Raw genomic sequence first — 16,858 nt, forward strand, 5'->3', positions numbered from 1 at the left:
CCATGAGCGCTGCGTCCCTCGTGTTCGCTTCCTCGACACCTCCTCCTCCGCCCTCGACGGCGTCTTTGCCGTTGCGCCCTCTCCATTCCCTCTTTCTCCTCACTCTTCGGCGTTCATCGCCCCGGGAGCCTTCGAAACCCTGCCGGGAAGGATCGTCTGGTATGAGAATGATCCGTCATCCGATCGCCCGTCGCCCGTGGCCCCCGATGCGGGTGACCGCGGCTCCTGGTTCGGGTCCTTCCGGGTTCGTCGCCGGCCTGAGGAAGTCGCAATAGGAGAAGCTCGAGCCGGCCAGATTCGGGGAAGAAAGGAGTCGACGCGGCCACCTTTCTTCTATCATCGACTAGACGGATCAAATGACCGTTTTGCCATTCTAATTCAGTACCTGATATCACGTGCAGCGTCTTCCGTGGCTGTAATCGACAATTAGCCCCTCTTTTGTGTGTGTTATTGTTGTTTTCGCAAGGGTCGGCACAGCAAAGGGGATGCTTTCCTTTGCGGCAGCGGAAGGGGAAGTATGGATACCCACAAGGTGTCTGAGTTGAAAGCCTTCGTAACCAGCTGCAGGTCCGACCCTTCCATTCTCCACCATCCTTCTCTCGCCTTCTTCCGAGACTATCTCCAAAGGTGGTGCCTGCTCTCTCCTCCCTTCTCTTACTTCATCTTTTACGCCACCATAATTTGATTTTTGGCTCTCTGATGGTCGCTTCCTGTTCGTTCTAGCCTTGGCGCTCGTCTTCCCCCCCAAGCGATGTCGGTCAGTGATTCGTCTCCTCTCTATTTCTTTGTACTTTTTGTGGATCTCTTTCGTCTACACTCGCTCGATCTTTACTTTTGTGATTCTCGGTAGGGTTCATTATTGTTCTCGTGCGAATAACTTTGGTATCAGAAGCATTTGCAATGGCTTATTTAGCATTTGGTTAATAGATTTTCTGTGTCATGTCTTTCTTCAATATTTGTGCTGAACAATGTTTACGATTGCTGCATTTTCTTTTTACTGCCATATTGTGATATAGTAATTCGCGAACTCTGATTTTTGATTGGTTGATTTGCTGCTTGTTGAGTTTGTAAAAATTCAAAAAGATACTCTTTCTTGTTTATGGAATCATCGAAATCTCATCTTCTGTTCATCTGCTCTAGTGATACTCGCATACTAATATTAGTGCCCATCAATTGGTTAGATTAGACAACTAGTGAGCCTGCAAGTGGCATCTGCTACCGTACGAGTATATTACCTTTAAAAATTGAACTGTTAGACATATACATGTATAGAATGCACAGCTCCATTTGTTGGCATCACATGCACTCACTTATGAACTGATAATTTTACAAAGACCATCAGAAGACTTCCTTCTTTCGTAGAAGTATATTCAAATCACTTAAATTAGGGATATAATTTTATCACTGTCAAAATGAGAAGATCTTAGCTTTGCTTGCCTAACTCTGCTATCCAACCTACTCAGTGTGGTGGACAGGACTGACAAAAGTGCCTTAGCATTGAAGTTGTCTGTTCTTTTGTTACACTGGGTGTGTAGAAACCAATAGAAATATTTTTCCTTCTAATAAGAGGTGACAAGCGATGTGCATATGTAGACTATTTTTCTATACTTCTCTTTTATATTTGTGGTATATATATATATATATATATATATATATATATATATGTATGTATGTATGTATGTATGTAATGTGATTGAGTAGCGAGAGCTAGACCATCCATCATGAGTGCCACACCTTGGCCAACTATGGTAAGGGTTGGATCAGACCTTTAGAGCCAAGATCAATCATAGCAATGCCCTGCACGACATCAATTGATTCCTACTTCATTTGGATGGTTGTTGGTTGATTTTGGATGCTCACAAGGTTATTTTATAGGCTAAAAAAGGATACTTAGATCAAGTGGGAGAAGAGGCAAGCATGTTTCATAAATTAGAATGGTATTTTTTGGAAATCTTAAGGTTTATTAGAAAGGAAAGAAGGCCGCTATGATAATTTATTAGAAAGAAAAGAAGGCCTCTACGATAATCTTGTACTGCTCAAGGGTTATTCAAAATAAATACTATCAGTCAATATGCCTTTTCTAACTAGAATAAGAAATATATTAGACTTTTAAATTTTTTTATTTTTTGAGCTGATTTTGTGGTCATGATTAGTAATTAGTTTAGGGAGTCTTTAGTTCATGTGAGTCCCAAAATTCATCTAGCAAGGTTAGACAAGTTATTTTACAATTGTGATTCACGTTGAGAGTACTAGAACCTTCTTTTGATAGCTTTTTGTGGGGTGACAACATTAACATAGATATTAGAGCATGTGTCTTCCACAACTTTTCTTCTTATTATTATTCTAAGATCGGGGTTTTCTTATATAGGATCAGCTTGTGCCTTTTTCATTATTGATGTTTGGATGGCCACATCAACAACACACTTTTTTTTGACTTGTAGGTTCTGCTAAAATCTTTGATTTCAGCTTTATATTCACCGCTCTACTCTCAACTATAGCTTTTGGCCTTTTGCATCCTCTATATGAACTTTTGCTGAATTTCTTTGTGAATCTTTAATTGATGATTTAAAAAAAAAAAGTTATTTAGAACATATATGTGAACCTTAACTGCTACAAACTCATTAGTAATTGTCTTTATACATCAAGAGCTATCAAGTTTCATGATTCTAGACCTGCCTCTGGTTGTTTAGATTGCTAAAGGTGGCATTACATTGGAGTTCAATTAAGGTGGACCAATCAGTTTAAGCTCCTTTCAAGGTAAATTGTGAATAAGTCTAAAATGGGTGATCAAGGATTAGAGTTTGATTGTACCAGTTGGTATATATCAATTTCTCTAGTTAGATCGTCGACCGATGCGTGGAAGCTGGAACCAAGCATACTGCCAAGTAAGTTCACTGTATCGGGCTTGCTAGATGTAAATTGATCAGTATCAAGCTGTATCGGATGATAAAATTACTGTTCGGTATCAGAATCCATCATGCCTCTGTATTCTTTTTTTATATTTTTTCACTACTGTTGCTTCTTCTTCTTACACTCATTTATTTCACATGCCTGCTTGTCGCTGCCACTGTTCATCCTCTTCCTTGTTACTCATTTGTATTTGCCATGTCACCCTCTACCTTGCCACCACCACTTCTCCTCAGTTGTTCATTCACATGGTCGTCTCCTCCCGCCGCCATCTCTTCCCTGCAGCCATCTCTCTTCCGGTAGTGGTAAGGCTGGTACTGACCCATATTGGCACCTATACCTGATACTCTGTATGGTATCAACGTTGTACCAGTTCGATTGCTGACCGGTTACGGCATTGGACATAGATTTTAGAACATTGTGTAATCTGTGTATTTAGCAAAACAAGCAAATGGATATATTACTTTTCTCCTTGCTTGATTATTTTAGGGTCGTCATATTTAAGGATTTAAAGACTAGTGTGATCTGATTTTGCTCACCTATGAATCAGTATGGTACATACCCGATACCATTAACTAAAATGATACAGAAAAACGAAGATTGATGATATTGTTTATTCTGGTATTAAGCTATATGATAGTGGTACATGCATAGACCAGTTAACATTGGTCATTTGTACAAAGGTCTTCTCATAAGTGATGGATTAGGTCTATATTACTATCATGATCTTTATCCAGGCTTCTGCTGTAGCAGAAATATGAAATATGCTATATATTTTCATTAATTTGTTCACAACTTCCTTGTCCTTGACCTCATAACGAGCTTGTTGTTATCTTCTCTTAGTTAAATATCTTGGTTTATAGAAGGCAGATTTAGTATCATTCTGTTTGATGAGTTACAATAACTCACAGGAATTAGCAATTACTCCTTTGTCACTCTGTTTAATGTTTGGAGACCAAAATTTAGACATTCTGTTTTTCTGTCTATTCAAGTCGTGAAGAATTCTAAATATAATTACTGGTACGGAAAACCATTTAGAATTTTCAATTGGTAATCGCAGAAAAATCCTATGAAGGGTGAAAATGATGATGAGATGACAAAAGCTGCACCAGATTCTGTAGACAAGAAGCCTTACCAGAAGCCCGAAGATGCTGCCATTGAGGATGAAATTATCGAGTCAGATATGGAGCTGGATGGTGAGCTGGTGGAACCTGACAATGGTCCTCCACAAAAGGTATGTTTTGAGTAAGTCAATGTGAAGGCACACTATCAGCCTAGATATTTTTTTCTGAATTTGAATTTTGATTTCGGTCTACTGCCAAGATGGGAGATCCATCAACTGAAGTTTCCGAGGAGAGTCGTGATGTTGCTCAGATGTGCAAAGCAAAGGCTATGAATGCAATGTCAGAAGGCAGGCTAAAATTTGCTTTCAATTAAATTTGTTCTATCATTGATGACAAATGTGAATCGGTCACCATTTCTAACCGTATAATTATGTTGACCAGGTAAGTTGGATGAATCAATTGAGTTTCTTACGGAAGCGATCTTGTTGAACCCAAGTTCAGCTATCTTATACGCCACTAGAGGTAATGATTATTTTATTTAAAACAACTTCTGTTTGATTAGATTTGTGAGTGACGCTTTGGTTTTTATAATGTCTTATTCCTGTATTGATGTATGTCTTATTTTTCAGCTAGTGTTTTTGTCAAGCTGCATAAGCCAAATGCTGCTATACGTGATTCGGATGCAGCTTTGCAGGTTCTTATCTCATATTTTGACAACCTGGAAGTTGATCATTAATGATGATATGCATTTCCATATCATGTATCCTTATCAGTTTGTCTGCTTAGATAAATCCTGACTCTGCCAAAGGATACAAATATAGAGGAATGGCAAAAGCTATGTTAGGCCAGTGGGAAGAAGCTGCAAGTGACCTGCATGTGGCATCAAAACTTGATTATGATGAGGAGATAAATTCAGTGCTTAAAAAGGTTAATAAATTTTGTGAAGAAGGTGCTGGAGAACTTTTCAACTAATGGATTGTAAACTGCAGGTTGAGCCTAATGCACACAAAATCGAGGAACATCGCAGAAAATATGAGCGCTTGAGGAAAGAGAGAGAAGCACAAAAAATTGAACGTGAAAGGCAACGCCAGCGTGCTGAAGCTAACGTATTTCTTTTCCTTTCTGCTTATATTAACTCTTTATCTTCCATGATACCTGTAGTCATGATAAGAGCATTGTTGGTCCTATTATGTATACTTATCTTGCACAGGCTGTATATGAGATGGGGAAAAAGGAGTCAACTTCAGAAAATAAAGCATTTGTAAGAACTTCCTTTCTTGACATCATGTTCTATCATCCTTGAAACCGTATTTTTAGAGTGATTGTGTTATGTATGTTGATATTGTGTCCCATATTAACCTGACTATAATAAATATATGATCAAATTCCAAATCTGAAGCAGGATGCTGAGCCAAAAGACCCCGATTCTCTTGCTGCTCTACAGGATGGTATATCACTTCCATACAAGTTCTTTTCCTTTTATGTTTTCTTGTTGCAATCATATGCCAAAAAATACGCAAAGGTCTTGTAGGTTGGGCCTTCCCCTTAGTTTGCTTGATTAAAAGCTTTTTCTTTACTTTTAAACTAAGAGCTACTTGAAGGCCCTATAAAATGGAATGATGTCAGTGATCAATATTATATTATCAGGATAGCTGCTTGTCAGCTTGGTACTTGTATTATCATGCATCAGCATTTGCAATTTGTAGCTTGATATATCAGATTTACCTATTTTTTCATTCTCTGCCATTCTTGATGTTTTTCTAGTGAACATTGTTAACTTATTGGACCATAACTAGTTTTCCATGACTCCTTTGTTCATAGTCTTCTGGCTGCTATTGAACTTATATGCATTCTGTCTCAATTATAATTTGTAGCTTGATATTCAGATTTATTTGATTTGTTTCATTCTCCGGCATCCTTGATTTCTTTTATTGATCATTGGTAACTTATTGGACCATAAAAGTAAGACATGTGTGCAAGGCATAAAGCATGGGGATCAAATCCTTGCCACTAGGAAGCCAAATACTCTATTATCCAAGATAAGGGATGGCGACAACTTTTCAATACGCAACCAAGATAGATACTGCATACCACAAGATAACATAGGTTATGGTGTAATGTTTTGATTGATTATCTCTACTATACATGCGAGCAGGTTTACATTCATATGACAGCATTACTTTTCTTGAGAACTTGAGTTATTATTTTGATTCCGTGGTTCCTTCTGTTAAGCCCTTGTTGTAATGAAGATATATCTGTTCTTTTTGCTTTAATTGGCAGGAAGTGTTATAAGCATTCACTCTTCGAACGAACTGCAAACGAAAATGACGGCGGCAGTGCGCTTGAGTAGATTAGTCATTCTATATTTTACTGCAACATGGTGCGGGCCCTGCCGCTTCATGGCACCCATTTACAAAGCCTTAGCAGAGAAGCACCGCAACATTGTGTTTCTGAAAGTCGATATAGATGAACTCGGGAACGATGCTCATCGCTGGAATGTCAACAGTGTACCAACTTTTTTCTTTGTGAAAGATGGGAAAGAAGTCGACAAAGTTGTTGGGGCTGATAAGAGCGGCCTCGAGAGGAAGATTGCAATGCATGCAGCGAAGCCATGAATAAAACATGGAGTTATCTAGAGGTTTGTTCTCGTATATGATATGCCAGTAATAGGCAATAATATCATGTGGATATCTAATCCTGCCACTAAATACTACTCCTACTGTGAGAAATAGATTTGCATGGTATGTTCTTATATGAAGAATATAAACTGCACTTGCTGTTTGATTGATGAATAAATGTGTGGAAGATTGCAACTTAATCGAACTCTGTGCTTGATATTGTTGTCAAAAGATACTGGATGTGGGAATGTTGAAGTGAAAGCAAGCTTCATACTTGGATTGGGTTTGGGTTCAATGCGAACTTGGTTGACCCAACCCAATTAAACCATCTGTGTTTACTGGAAAATCTAAAGGTCATCTTGAATTGGGTTTCGATTGTTCTATGATTTTTATATTTGGAAAACATTTTAACCAGGTGTACTTAAAATGTAGCAACCCGATCCAACTCGGCCTAATTCGATGCAACCCATCTGCAATCGAAGCGTTGACAAGGAAAACCCGTGTCGGGTTTGGTTTGGGTCAACCTAATCCCGACCCAACCCAAACCCCGACCGAGCCGAAACCTAAAATTTCCACTATCGCATGTACCTTCGTCCGCCTCACTCGTTCCCTCCTCTCGCCGATCTCTTCTGCGGTGCACCTTCCCGGCATTGATCTCTCCCTCTTCTTTTCTGAAGACAAGTATCTTCCTATTTCTCTGAAGGAGAAGTGGAGGCGGCGTGCCCGGGAAGCCAGGGGACGCGCGACTAGCGAGCCCTAGATTCTTCCTTGCTCCCGCTGCCAACATCGCTGACCTAGCCACCTCCTCCCTGCCGCTGACGCAAGCCGTCATCTCCCTCCGCCGTTGTCGCAGGCCAAGCTGCCTCCACTCGCTGGTACTGTTCTCTTCTCTCGTCTCTTCTCCCATTCGTGTTCTTTCCTCTCTTCCTTTCTCTTGTTCTGTTCTCTCCTCACCTCTCTTATTTCTTAGGTATCCAGATTTATTCGTGGGGAAAAAGAGTTATATTTATACACGATTAACTATTTGAACACTAATAACAAGAAGAAGCTTAACTACCAGAAAAATCTGATCAGATTTGGCATGAAAATTCCTCATCCAGAAGCTCAAGAATCTTGCATGTGAAATTAAAATTTCTAGAAGTATAATGTTGCACAAAGATACATTTGATGATTAAGTATACACATAACTACAATGACATGTTAAAAAAGAGTAAAAGAGAGGGAAACCAGAATGATATGTTTAGCATTTGATGGAAAGCAATCACTTGATATTTAAGAAGGTGAGCTTATCGGGTAGTACTGGTCAAATGGGATCAATGGCTGAAATTACCTTGGTCACTTCATTGTCTAGTATTTTTTTTCCTTTGGCTTCATGCTATCATAGGTTTGGCAAAGAGCACTGCTCAGATGACTACTGATTTGATCATGGTCGGATACTTGTTCTAATGACCTATTAAATGTTAGGATCAAGAGCACTAAGGAGGGGGGGGGGGGGGGGGGGTGTGAATTAGTGCAGCGGAAAACTTTCGACGATTAAAACTGCGTTCGTACGATAAGAGCGATTTCGGTTGAAAAGCTGATTCGTAAATCACTTTAACTTGTGATCAAGCAAGATGCAGTTAAAGCAAGTCTATGAAGGCAGTTTGCAGTTATGATGGAAATTAGAATGTAAGCGTAAACTGAGATATGATGTTCGTACGATAAAACTGATTTACGTCTAAACGCCGATTCGGAAAATACTGAACTTTGAAACACGATCGTAAATGCGCAGAAGGCAGTAAGCTATTGAGGAGGTTTGCAGTAAAGATAATATGCTCAAAGTAAATGCAAACCGAGATTTAGAGTGGTTCGGTCAATCTTGACCTACATTCACTTTTGGCTTCCTCCACCGACGAGGTCACCGACGTCCACTAGAGGCCTTCCTTCAATAGGCGAAGGCCAACCACTTTTTTACAGTTTCACTCCTTTTGACGGGCTTAGGAGACAACCCTTACAGAATTTTCTTTCCTCTCTTGACAGATCAAAACTTAGAAGAAAAGAGGAAGGAGAACTTTTAACTCATACAACACTTTTGAGCTCTAAAAATCACAGAGTAAGATCAGGATTTCAGTGGTTTTTGGTTACTTTTTCATTGCTGAAAGGGTGGGGTATTTATAGGCCCCAACCCAGTTTGAATTCCGAGCTCAAAACTGTCAATTCCTGGAATCCCGGGGTCTGGCGGTTGCACCGCCTGGCAGAGCTCGAAGACTGAGCCTCTGGGCGGTGTCACCTCTTGTCAGGGGCGGTTGCACCTCCTGCCAGAGCTCGGAGACTGAGCTCAGGCGGTTGCACCTCTGTCAGAGGCGGTGCAACCGCCCAGCCAGAGCTCGGAGACTGAGCCCTGGGCGGTGCCACCGCCGACTCAGGCGGTGCCAACTCTAGCCAAGTAATCTGGGTCCGAATGGGTTGATCCATTCGGCCCAATTTGGGTCTGTCAAGGGCCCAATTGCCCCAAGATTAAGTTAATGGGATCACCTCCCATTTCTATCTTAATCATCGTGCTAACTATGAATTTCTTAAGACATTTACTGCAACTTGCTCCGGTGCGTCAATCGCTTCTTCCGGCGAGCTTCCGTCGATCATCCGATGAACCCTCGGTGATGCTCCTGCGGACTTCCGGCAAACTCCTGGACTTGCGACGATCCACTTGGCAAGTTTCGATGAGCTTCTTTGGCAAGCTCCTGGACTTCTCGGATTTGTTCCCACAGAACCTTCGACGACCGTTCGAACTTCCGTCGAATTCTCGAACTCCCAACGTGATCATAGTCTTTGACTCCGGTGCAACTCCTGCTGCATGTCTTACATCCATCGTAGTTAATCCTGCACATGTAAAACAAAACTACGATCGAGACAATTATTCCTAAGCAATTAACCAAGTTGTCCGGCATGTCATTGGTCCCTCGACACTTCGTCCGATTCTTCGGCGCATCGTCCTCTTTTGTGGCCTATTGCCCAATCGACCAGTTGACTTCGCAACTCCGATATCCTTGGCGCAATACCCGCTCTTCTTGGCCCAATGCCCGAGTCCACGACCCGAAGCCTTCTGTCGATACGTCGACCGATCCACCGGCCCGACGTCCAATCTTCTGACATGTTCCTCCGGCACAACATGATTTTTCCTGATTTAATTGTCTCATCCTGATCGAAGCATCCTGCGTCACTCAAAACGTAGATTAAAACATAAACACAATTATCAATTGGTTTCATCATCAAAATACGAGATTCAACATTAAACTGGTACAATGCTGGTATACCAACCCGTATCATCTGATTTTTTTTCAATAAAATAATAAAATAAATTATTTTGTAATGGTATCAAGTTATGTGTTTTAATGTTAGTACATGGTCAGGTTGGTAGATAATGATCCGTATTTTCGAGCACGACTGAGATTTGAACCTTGCCAAGACTGCATTCAAGAGCTATGCTGCTGAGCACTGCAGTCACCCTTTGTCGACTTTTCTTTTTCTCTTTTTAACTCCTCTACTTCTTTCATCTTCACTTTTGTTTTTTTTTTCTTTTTCTGGGCTATCTAGATCAGGCAATGTGGTTGACAAAATCGGCACTCCCATCTATACGTGAGTCATTTATATAAGTTGAATATTTGCTGCCACTGCAATCTTTTGAACCTCCTATTAGATTTTTCTCAGGAGCCTTGATCACCTCCTATACGATCTCTTGGCTTAGTGAAGACTACATGTTCTTTTGTTGCTTTACCCTGTTAGGACGATAATTTTGTTCACCACAATGGTAGATGGAAGATACTTTTTTTCTTTCATGTTCCTGTAGTTCTAGCTAAGTCAGAAAACTACTGTGTTATTTTTTCTTGATTTTAATATCTCCATTCCTTGAATATATAAGCTTAATTAGTTGTAGACTTTAAAGCTATTTTGTCTTAATTTAGTTTTGAACTATTCAAATGGATGCTGAGGACAAAAATATCCATTATAGATGACTTGTTATCCTATTGATAGAATTTTACTGGTATTGTATGTGGTTATGTTTGTTTTGCTTCCTATTTAACAGCTTATTTACTTTATAGTTTCTCTTGGTTTTGGAAGATAACTTTGTTCATTTTAAATGACTGGAAAATACATTAGGCAAATTATAGGCCACTCTTCTCTGTTCCTCTGTGACCTAATCATCACTTCTAGATATCATCAGTGCCTCGCATTTCTTGTTTAATTGAAGGTTTTCAAAACCAAAATTGTTTTGTCAGCGATCCTTAAAGTTGTTTTTTCTTAACTTTTGAACAGGAAATATTGAGAATTTTCTGTGAGACATCTGGGATATTCCTTGTCAGAAACCCTCCCTGTCTCTCAATCTTATTAGAGGCAGGAGTGCACGATGCAGATAAAGGTAAAGTGCAACTGTGGTGATGGGAAATGCCCTGAGTGGGCGATAATTGAACTCCAGGGTGTTGTTGAATCCCAGTTAGCTATCAGTGATCAGATCAATGGTCTTGAGATTGGACATCTCTGCTGCTCTTCGTTGTCTTCTTCCTCTCAGGTCAGTCTATGTTCCTGCATTCCCAGTCTCTGGTTACCCAATTTCTTTTTCTGTTTACTCTGACATTTCTTGTTCATTTGTGCTGCAGCTAAGCTACATCTTCACTGTTGGTTACCATGAACTCTCTGGCACAAAAGTACAGTTGAAGAAACCACTATTGGTGTTAAAGAAAAAGGCAGCAGTAGATGCTGCAGGGCCTGAATTTCCTGCTTCCTCTGCCACAGAACTGGAAGTCATTGGAATCATTCGCCAGAAAATCCTGTTCAAGACTAGACCCAAAGCACTGATATCACGTAAAAATATTTCCTCAAGCAAAATTTTAATATTCTTGGAAATTTAATTTTTACTTAGTAATCTCTTCTATCTTGTGTTTGTAGAGTGGTTGCATCTGATGATTTTATTGTAGATCATTTGAACATTTCACTAACTTGTACATTTTTATTTATCAAGGGGTCTCTGCCTGACTTTATTTGTGTCATCCAATTAACACAATATACATTTTATTTTGCAGGGGCACAGGCAAAGAAACTTTCATAATAAGGCAACCATCCAAAGATCAGGTACTAATTATCTTGTGCAACTCTTGCCTTTCAACACCTAGAAATAATGGAACTTTCTGGTAAACAACCATGCTCGGTTTCACCAAAATGTTAACCAAGAACTGCAGAAGTTAAATGATTAAAATTCAGAATTTCCAAAGGCCATCATTATCTTCTACAATGTCCATTTTTGATAATCTTATTTTGTACCTATTTAAATTTTTTGGATATCTAAGTTTCAATAGTGCAAAGGAAGCATGTCGGAGTCATAACTGCCATAAAAAATGGGCATAATTGATTTTATTCCAACTGGACGCCGAGAATTCCTCAACTCTATATTCTAGGTTCTTACGAATGTCAATCATGTAACCTATCCTAAATTGGTTCTCATACATGGATGAATTGTAATCCCCTTCAAATTTAATAATATTGCTTTCATGTAAGTGAACTACTTCCTTCCTAGGATCTTTTTTGTTTTTATATTACAAGTACAACATGCTCAAAATGTCTATGGATAATCCTTAGGACATTTTGTTCTGGGGATCTTTCTTGAATTTCAATTATAATTCTTTACATATGAACACAATGCACGAGTCGTGGCAATGTATCACGGGCTTACCTTTGGATATAGACTCTATTTCTAAGATATCATTATGGACATATCAAAACTAGAAAAATAGTTTGATGTTCCTTTATGCAGCTCTTTTGATCCATGCCTAAATCATTATTGTTCATAATTATTGTCATATAATGTTTTGATGAATCATCACAGTTGTCTCTCCTGTTTTACCTTCAATGATTCTTCTGATGAGATTGACAAGGGTAAATGCGCAAGAATTAACTCGAATCCGAGCCCCAACCCATTGCATGTTTTATGATTATGAGGATGAGAAGCTTTAGGATCGATTCCACCTCCAAGTGGAACACCTCTTGCTTTCGGATTTTGGTACGAGGAAGAAGGCATGATCATGTTGCCAGAAACATCCCTTGTTTTTGGCTTTACAAAAGACTAATGCATATTATTGTGTTGCCTAATGTTAGTTCTATGATCGCTGCAGATGCTCCTATCATTCAACTCCATGTAGATTTTGGACTCTGAAGCGACGACCATATGGGAAAGCATTAAGAGGCCAAGAAGAGGGGTGTATTCTTGTGCAGTCGCTCGCTTCTTAGTGCATTTGCATTTTTGTGAATTCATCTGTCGGCGTTATGCATATTTGCATTGCTATAGGCACTTGCACTTACTTGCTTCTTTCCGTCGTATTCTTTTCGCTTCGCGTATGCACGAGGCTTAGTTCTGCAGACGTCCATCTAAAACAGCCTTCTTTGCAGATCAAAGAATGTTATTTCTCGTTTTATATGAAACCATCAACTCGTGTGTAATCAAAATCATACGTGTGATAAAGGAACTAATAGTAAAGGATTCCTTATTCTATTTAGATGTCTCAATGTAGTTCATTCATTTTTGCATCGAGCTAATTACATATTATTATTTTTTGTAGTTAGTCATCCTTAGCATAATCATTTTTATTTTTTATAGTTATGAAAATAAAATATTTAAATCTATTTATTTTAATGATATTAGTTTTATTAACGAAAATATGAAAACAAATGATGAAAAGATAAATTTAATATTTAGGGGATGGTGGATGGTAGCATCGGTAGTGTCGATGCTAACGTAGCTATTGCCCTCTACCTCCTCTCCATCGTCGTCACTTAGCACGTCACCTCCTCTCCCCCTTTTATTATCGTTGTCGGTGAGAGCTCTTACGGTCGCCCGAAGCTCTCATGGTCGGCTTCGCCCCATCCACCTCTTTCTCTTGCGCTCACTCCTCTCCCCCTCCTATTATCATTGTTGGTGAGAGCTCTCATGGTCGGCTTCGTCCCATCCACCTCTTCCTCTTGCGCTCACTCCTCTCCTCACCATCGTTGCCACCCAGCGTCTCCTCTCCCCCTCCTATTATCATTGTTGGTGAGAGCTCTCATGGTCGGCTTCGCCCCATCCACCAAGGGGGAGAGGAACTCACTTTATGAGTCCAAAAGAACTCTATCAAGGCCAACAAAGACTTCTTGTGGTGGAAAACCTACAAAAGGAGACGAAATCTCAAGTCGACAAAGTCAACTCTCGAGTAAATCGATTGACGAAAGACACCAAAAACTCTATGCAACACCTACACGAAATCGTAGCAAAACTCATGTTTAGGATTACATTGCTCACAAGAGCTCTTAATGCGAGAGGGAGCAGCACTCGTATTGCTCCACCACAAAACTTGAAGGCACTGGAGTCGCATTGCTATGGGGTGCTAGGGATGCGAAGGAGCTCGAGAATTTCCTATTTGATATGGAATAGTACTTCCGAGTTACGAGGCCCGATTTTGAAGAAACCAAAATTTTGATTGCAACATGTATCTGAATGGGAATGCAAAACTTTAGTGATGAACACATTAGGAAGAGATCAACAAGGTCGATGTCGAGTGGCAATATGGGAGGACTTGAAGCGGGAGTTGAGGACTCAGTTCCTCCCGAGAACATAGAGTTCGTTGCAAGAAGGAAGCTGAGACAACTCCACCAAAATACTTCTATTCGGGACTACGTAAAGTAATTTTTTGTGCTAATGTTGAACATACAATACATGCCCGAGAAGGACAAGCTATTCAGCTTCCTCGATGGCCTGAAGTCATGAGTACAATAAGAACTGCATCGAAGGAATGTTACTGATGTAGTCGGAGCATTCGTAATGTGGAGTGAAAGCATAAATATGATGGCAGTGCTACTAGATGACTTCCAAGTGATCCTTGGAATAGTGCATGTAGTGAAGTTGGTGCCAATGTCGTTACAGAACTCCCTATGCCTAATGGGAGGTGACGACCCCTTCGTGGTTTTAGTTTCTTGAGGAGGAACTAAGAATCCACAACAAATATCTACTTTATAATTAAAAAATGGGATACGAAAAGGTGAATTAACTTTTGTAGTCATAGTAAAACTAGAGCCACTTGATGTGGAGGCTACTCATGAACCTATTGTGATGGTGGATTTTTTAAAGGAGTTCACTGACGTTATGCTACCCAAGTTGCCAAAAAAATCTATCGTCATGTAGTGGCATGGATCATCGCATCAAGCTGAAGCTAGAAGTGAAGCCTATAGTGAGACCACCATACTGCATGACCCCTCTAGAGTTGGCATAACTCAAGAAGTAGTTAGATGAACTACTGAGTGGTGGTCTCATCCATAATTCTAAAGCACCATTCGGAGCTCCAATCCTCTTCCAGAAGAAATAAGATGAGAGCTTCTAATTATGCATCGATTATCGGGCCTTAAACAAGATGATGGTGAAGAACAAGTATCACATCCCGCTCATCGCAAACTTATTCAACCAACTAGGTAAAGCGAAGTATTTCTCCAAACTCGACCTTCAGTCGGATTACTAGCAGGCGCACATTGTTGAAGGCGATGAAGCGAAGACTACCTATATGATCGGGTATAGAGTGTTCGAGTTCTTGATGATGCCTTGTGACTTAACCAACGCTTCAACCGCATTCTGCACTCTCATGAACTAATTATTCAAAGAACATTTAGATAAGTTTGTGGTCATCTACTTGGACAATATCGTCTTACATCAAAATGCTCAAGAGCATATCGAGCGGATAATTTGAAGTGTGAACTCTTGAGAGAATGTCACGATTTCCTTTGGGAAGAATATTTGAATATTCACCAAATATTGCTATCAGGAAGAAGACCTTCTTCTAGTCGAAGATGAGAAATGATACCGAGGAATATACGTCGATAAGAAATTGATGATAAAATTTATAAAAATAATTTTTTAACTTGAGAAAGAAACCTTTCGATTTTGCTAACGGCTTCCTGCACTAGCAAACGCTGAATCCTATCCTGCAGTCTGCCCCAAGAATCCTATCCTACGGCGGCGCCATCGCCTGAAATCATCGTCGTCGATGGCATTCCTCCCCCGGTTGATGTCTTCCTCATCATTACATGCTTCGACTTTTGGAATAAGAACGAAATGTGACGAGTGCATGTTCCTCGAATGTCCATGTTCACCGCACCATGCTCCTGCAGCTTTGGTGCACGTATTTAAGTTCTTTTTTCCCTCTTGTGAGCAAAACTTAAGTAGGAAAGATGGGATGGGATTTGGTGAAAGTTGTCAAGGCCTATACTTGTTAGACTTTGTGAGATGAGAGATCCCGGACCACAACTCGAAGTGAGTCACTCTACAAATGCAATCGTTCAGTCTGTTGTTACTTCACCATGAACTACATGAAGAAGTCGAATGCAAATTCTACATAATAACCATAACCATGTATAAAAAGGGAATTTATCGAATTCTTTCGATAAATTCTACATAATCGTTCAGTCTGTTACCTCTGGCTAAATATACTTTTAATCTCGACAATTGATCGAATTTTTCGAATTCTTACTAATTTGAGTCTCAAAAAGATTTTATCGAAGACTCTTCCCCAATGACATAAGCTTTTGTAAAGTCTCGATCCGAATCTTCGTACTCACACATCAACCTTAGTCAAACTCACAAGTCGACTTCGATTGTGTGATGGACGATCTAACAAGGAGAAAGGAAAAAAAGTATAAAGGATTTCCCCAGAATCATGCACAAGCTATCATCCATGAGAATGCTATAGGATTCTCCAAAAGCTATTCATTCATCCATCTCTTTCTATATGTTATTCATCCATTTAATCAAATAAAGAGGATATATCAAAATGTTGCTTTGACAAAAATCAAACAAATGAATGAGATGATATAAAACAAAATGGATGGTCCACTAACCTCTATGACCTTCTAATGCGAGATATGCGATACAAATCCTGCATTGCCTAAATTATTTCTATCATGTTCATTTTTTTTATTCGGAATAGGAGAGAGGTTGAGATGATAAGAGGAGTGCAATGCACAGAAGTCTCCTTTATAGTAACATGTTTTGTTATGATTGAATTGATATAAAATAATATTTAAACTAACTTTAATATGATAAGTCAAACATGTTTACAAGGGGCTAATTAGATATTACCTCATGTAGTTAGCTACTTTAACATCTCGATCCCTACATTTTAACATCTAGGTCTATTTATCCCAATATCGTTGGTTTTACTAATGGAAATATAAAATTAAAGGGTAAAAAAATAATTTTAATATTTCAGTTGATGGTGGCGG

General features: G+C 39.6%; 2 protein-coding genes across 5 annotated transcripts; both read left to right on the forward strand.

The window, feature by feature from the left end:
* The first annotated feature begins 430 nt into the window (after positions 1 to 430).
* LOC135678159 (TPR repeat-containing thioredoxin TDX-like) lies at positions 431 to 6,789 on the forward strand. Of its 2 annotated transcripts, none has more exons than XM_065190635.1 (11): positions 431 to 627; positions 724 to 757; positions 3,968 to 4,141; positions 4,231 to 4,318; positions 4,413 to 4,493; positions 4,601 to 4,665; positions 4,758 to 4,898; positions 4,961 to 5,077; positions 5,182 to 5,232; positions 5,371 to 5,419; positions 6,252 to 6,789. In XM_065190635.1, the coding sequence occupies exons 1-11, from the start codon at positions 518 to 520 to the stop codon at positions 6,584 to 6,586; spliced, it is 1,245 nt and encodes a 414-aa protein (XP_065046707.1). In that variant the 5' UTR covers positions 431 to 517; the 3' UTR covers positions 6,587 to 6,789. The 2 variants fall into 2 exon arrangements, with proteins under 2 accessions (XP_065046707.1, XP_065046708.1); XM_065190636.1 differs by having other exon boundaries at positions 5,374 to 5,419.
* A 375-nt stretch (positions 6,790 to 7,164) lies between these two features.
* LOC103990839 (uncharacterized) lies at positions 7,165 to 13,109 on the forward strand. Of its 3 annotated transcripts, none has more exons than XR_010514827.1 (6): positions 7,165 to 7,464; positions 10,883 to 11,135; positions 11,224 to 11,428; positions 11,647 to 11,695; positions 12,447 to 12,620; positions 12,733 to 13,109. XR_010514827.1 is itself a non-coding variant. In XM_009410115.3 (5 exons), the coding sequence occupies exons 2-4, from the start codon at positions 10,974 to 10,976 to the stop codon at positions 11,670 to 11,672; spliced, it is 393 nt and encodes a 130-aa protein (XP_009408390.2). In that variant the 5' UTR covers positions 7,166 to 7,464; positions 10,883 to 10,973; the 3' UTR covers positions 11,673 to 11,695; positions 12,733 to 13,109. The 3 variants fall into 3 exon arrangements, 1 of the variants encoding a protein (XP_009408390.2); XR_001978946.2 differs by having other exon boundaries at positions 12,496 to 12,620; XM_009410115.3 differs by lacking the exon at positions 12,447 to 12,620 and having other exon boundaries at positions 7,166 to 7,464.
* Positions 13,110 to 16,858: the final 3,749 nt, after the last annotated feature.

Source organism: Musa acuminata, chromosome BXJ1-7, assembly GCF_036884655.1.
Source record: "Musa acuminata AAA Group cultivar baxijiao chromosome BXJ1-7, Cavendish_Baxijiao_AAA, whole genome shotgun sequence".
NCBI lineage: Eukaryota > Viridiplantae > Streptophyta > Magnoliopsida > Zingiberales > Musaceae > Musa > Musa acuminata.

Coding starts and splice junctions, on each gene's coding strand:
- LOC135678159 (XM_065190635.1), top strand. CDS start 518: ATGGATACCCACAAGGTGTCTGAGTTGAAAGCCTTCGTAACCAGCTGC. Junction 4,142..4,230: donor ACAATGGTCCTCCACAAAAG/GTATGTTTTGAG, acceptor TCTACTGCCAAG/ATGGGAGATCCATCAACTGA. Junction 4,899..4,960: donor TAAATTCAGTGCTTAAAAAG/GTTAATAAATTT, acceptor TGTAAACTGCAG/GTTGAGCCTAATGCACACAA.
- LOC103990839 (XM_009410115.3), top strand. CDS start 10,974: ATGCAGATAAAGGTAAAGTGCAACTGTGGTGATGGGAAATGCCCTGAG. Junction 11,136..11,223: donor CGTTGTCTTCTTCCTCTCAG/GTCAGTCTATGT, acceptor TTTGTGCTGCAG/CTAAGCTACATCTTCACTGT. Junction 11,429..11,646: donor ACCCAAAGCACTGATATCAC/GTAAAAATATTT, acceptor TTTATTTTGCAG/GGGCACAGGCAAAGAAACTT.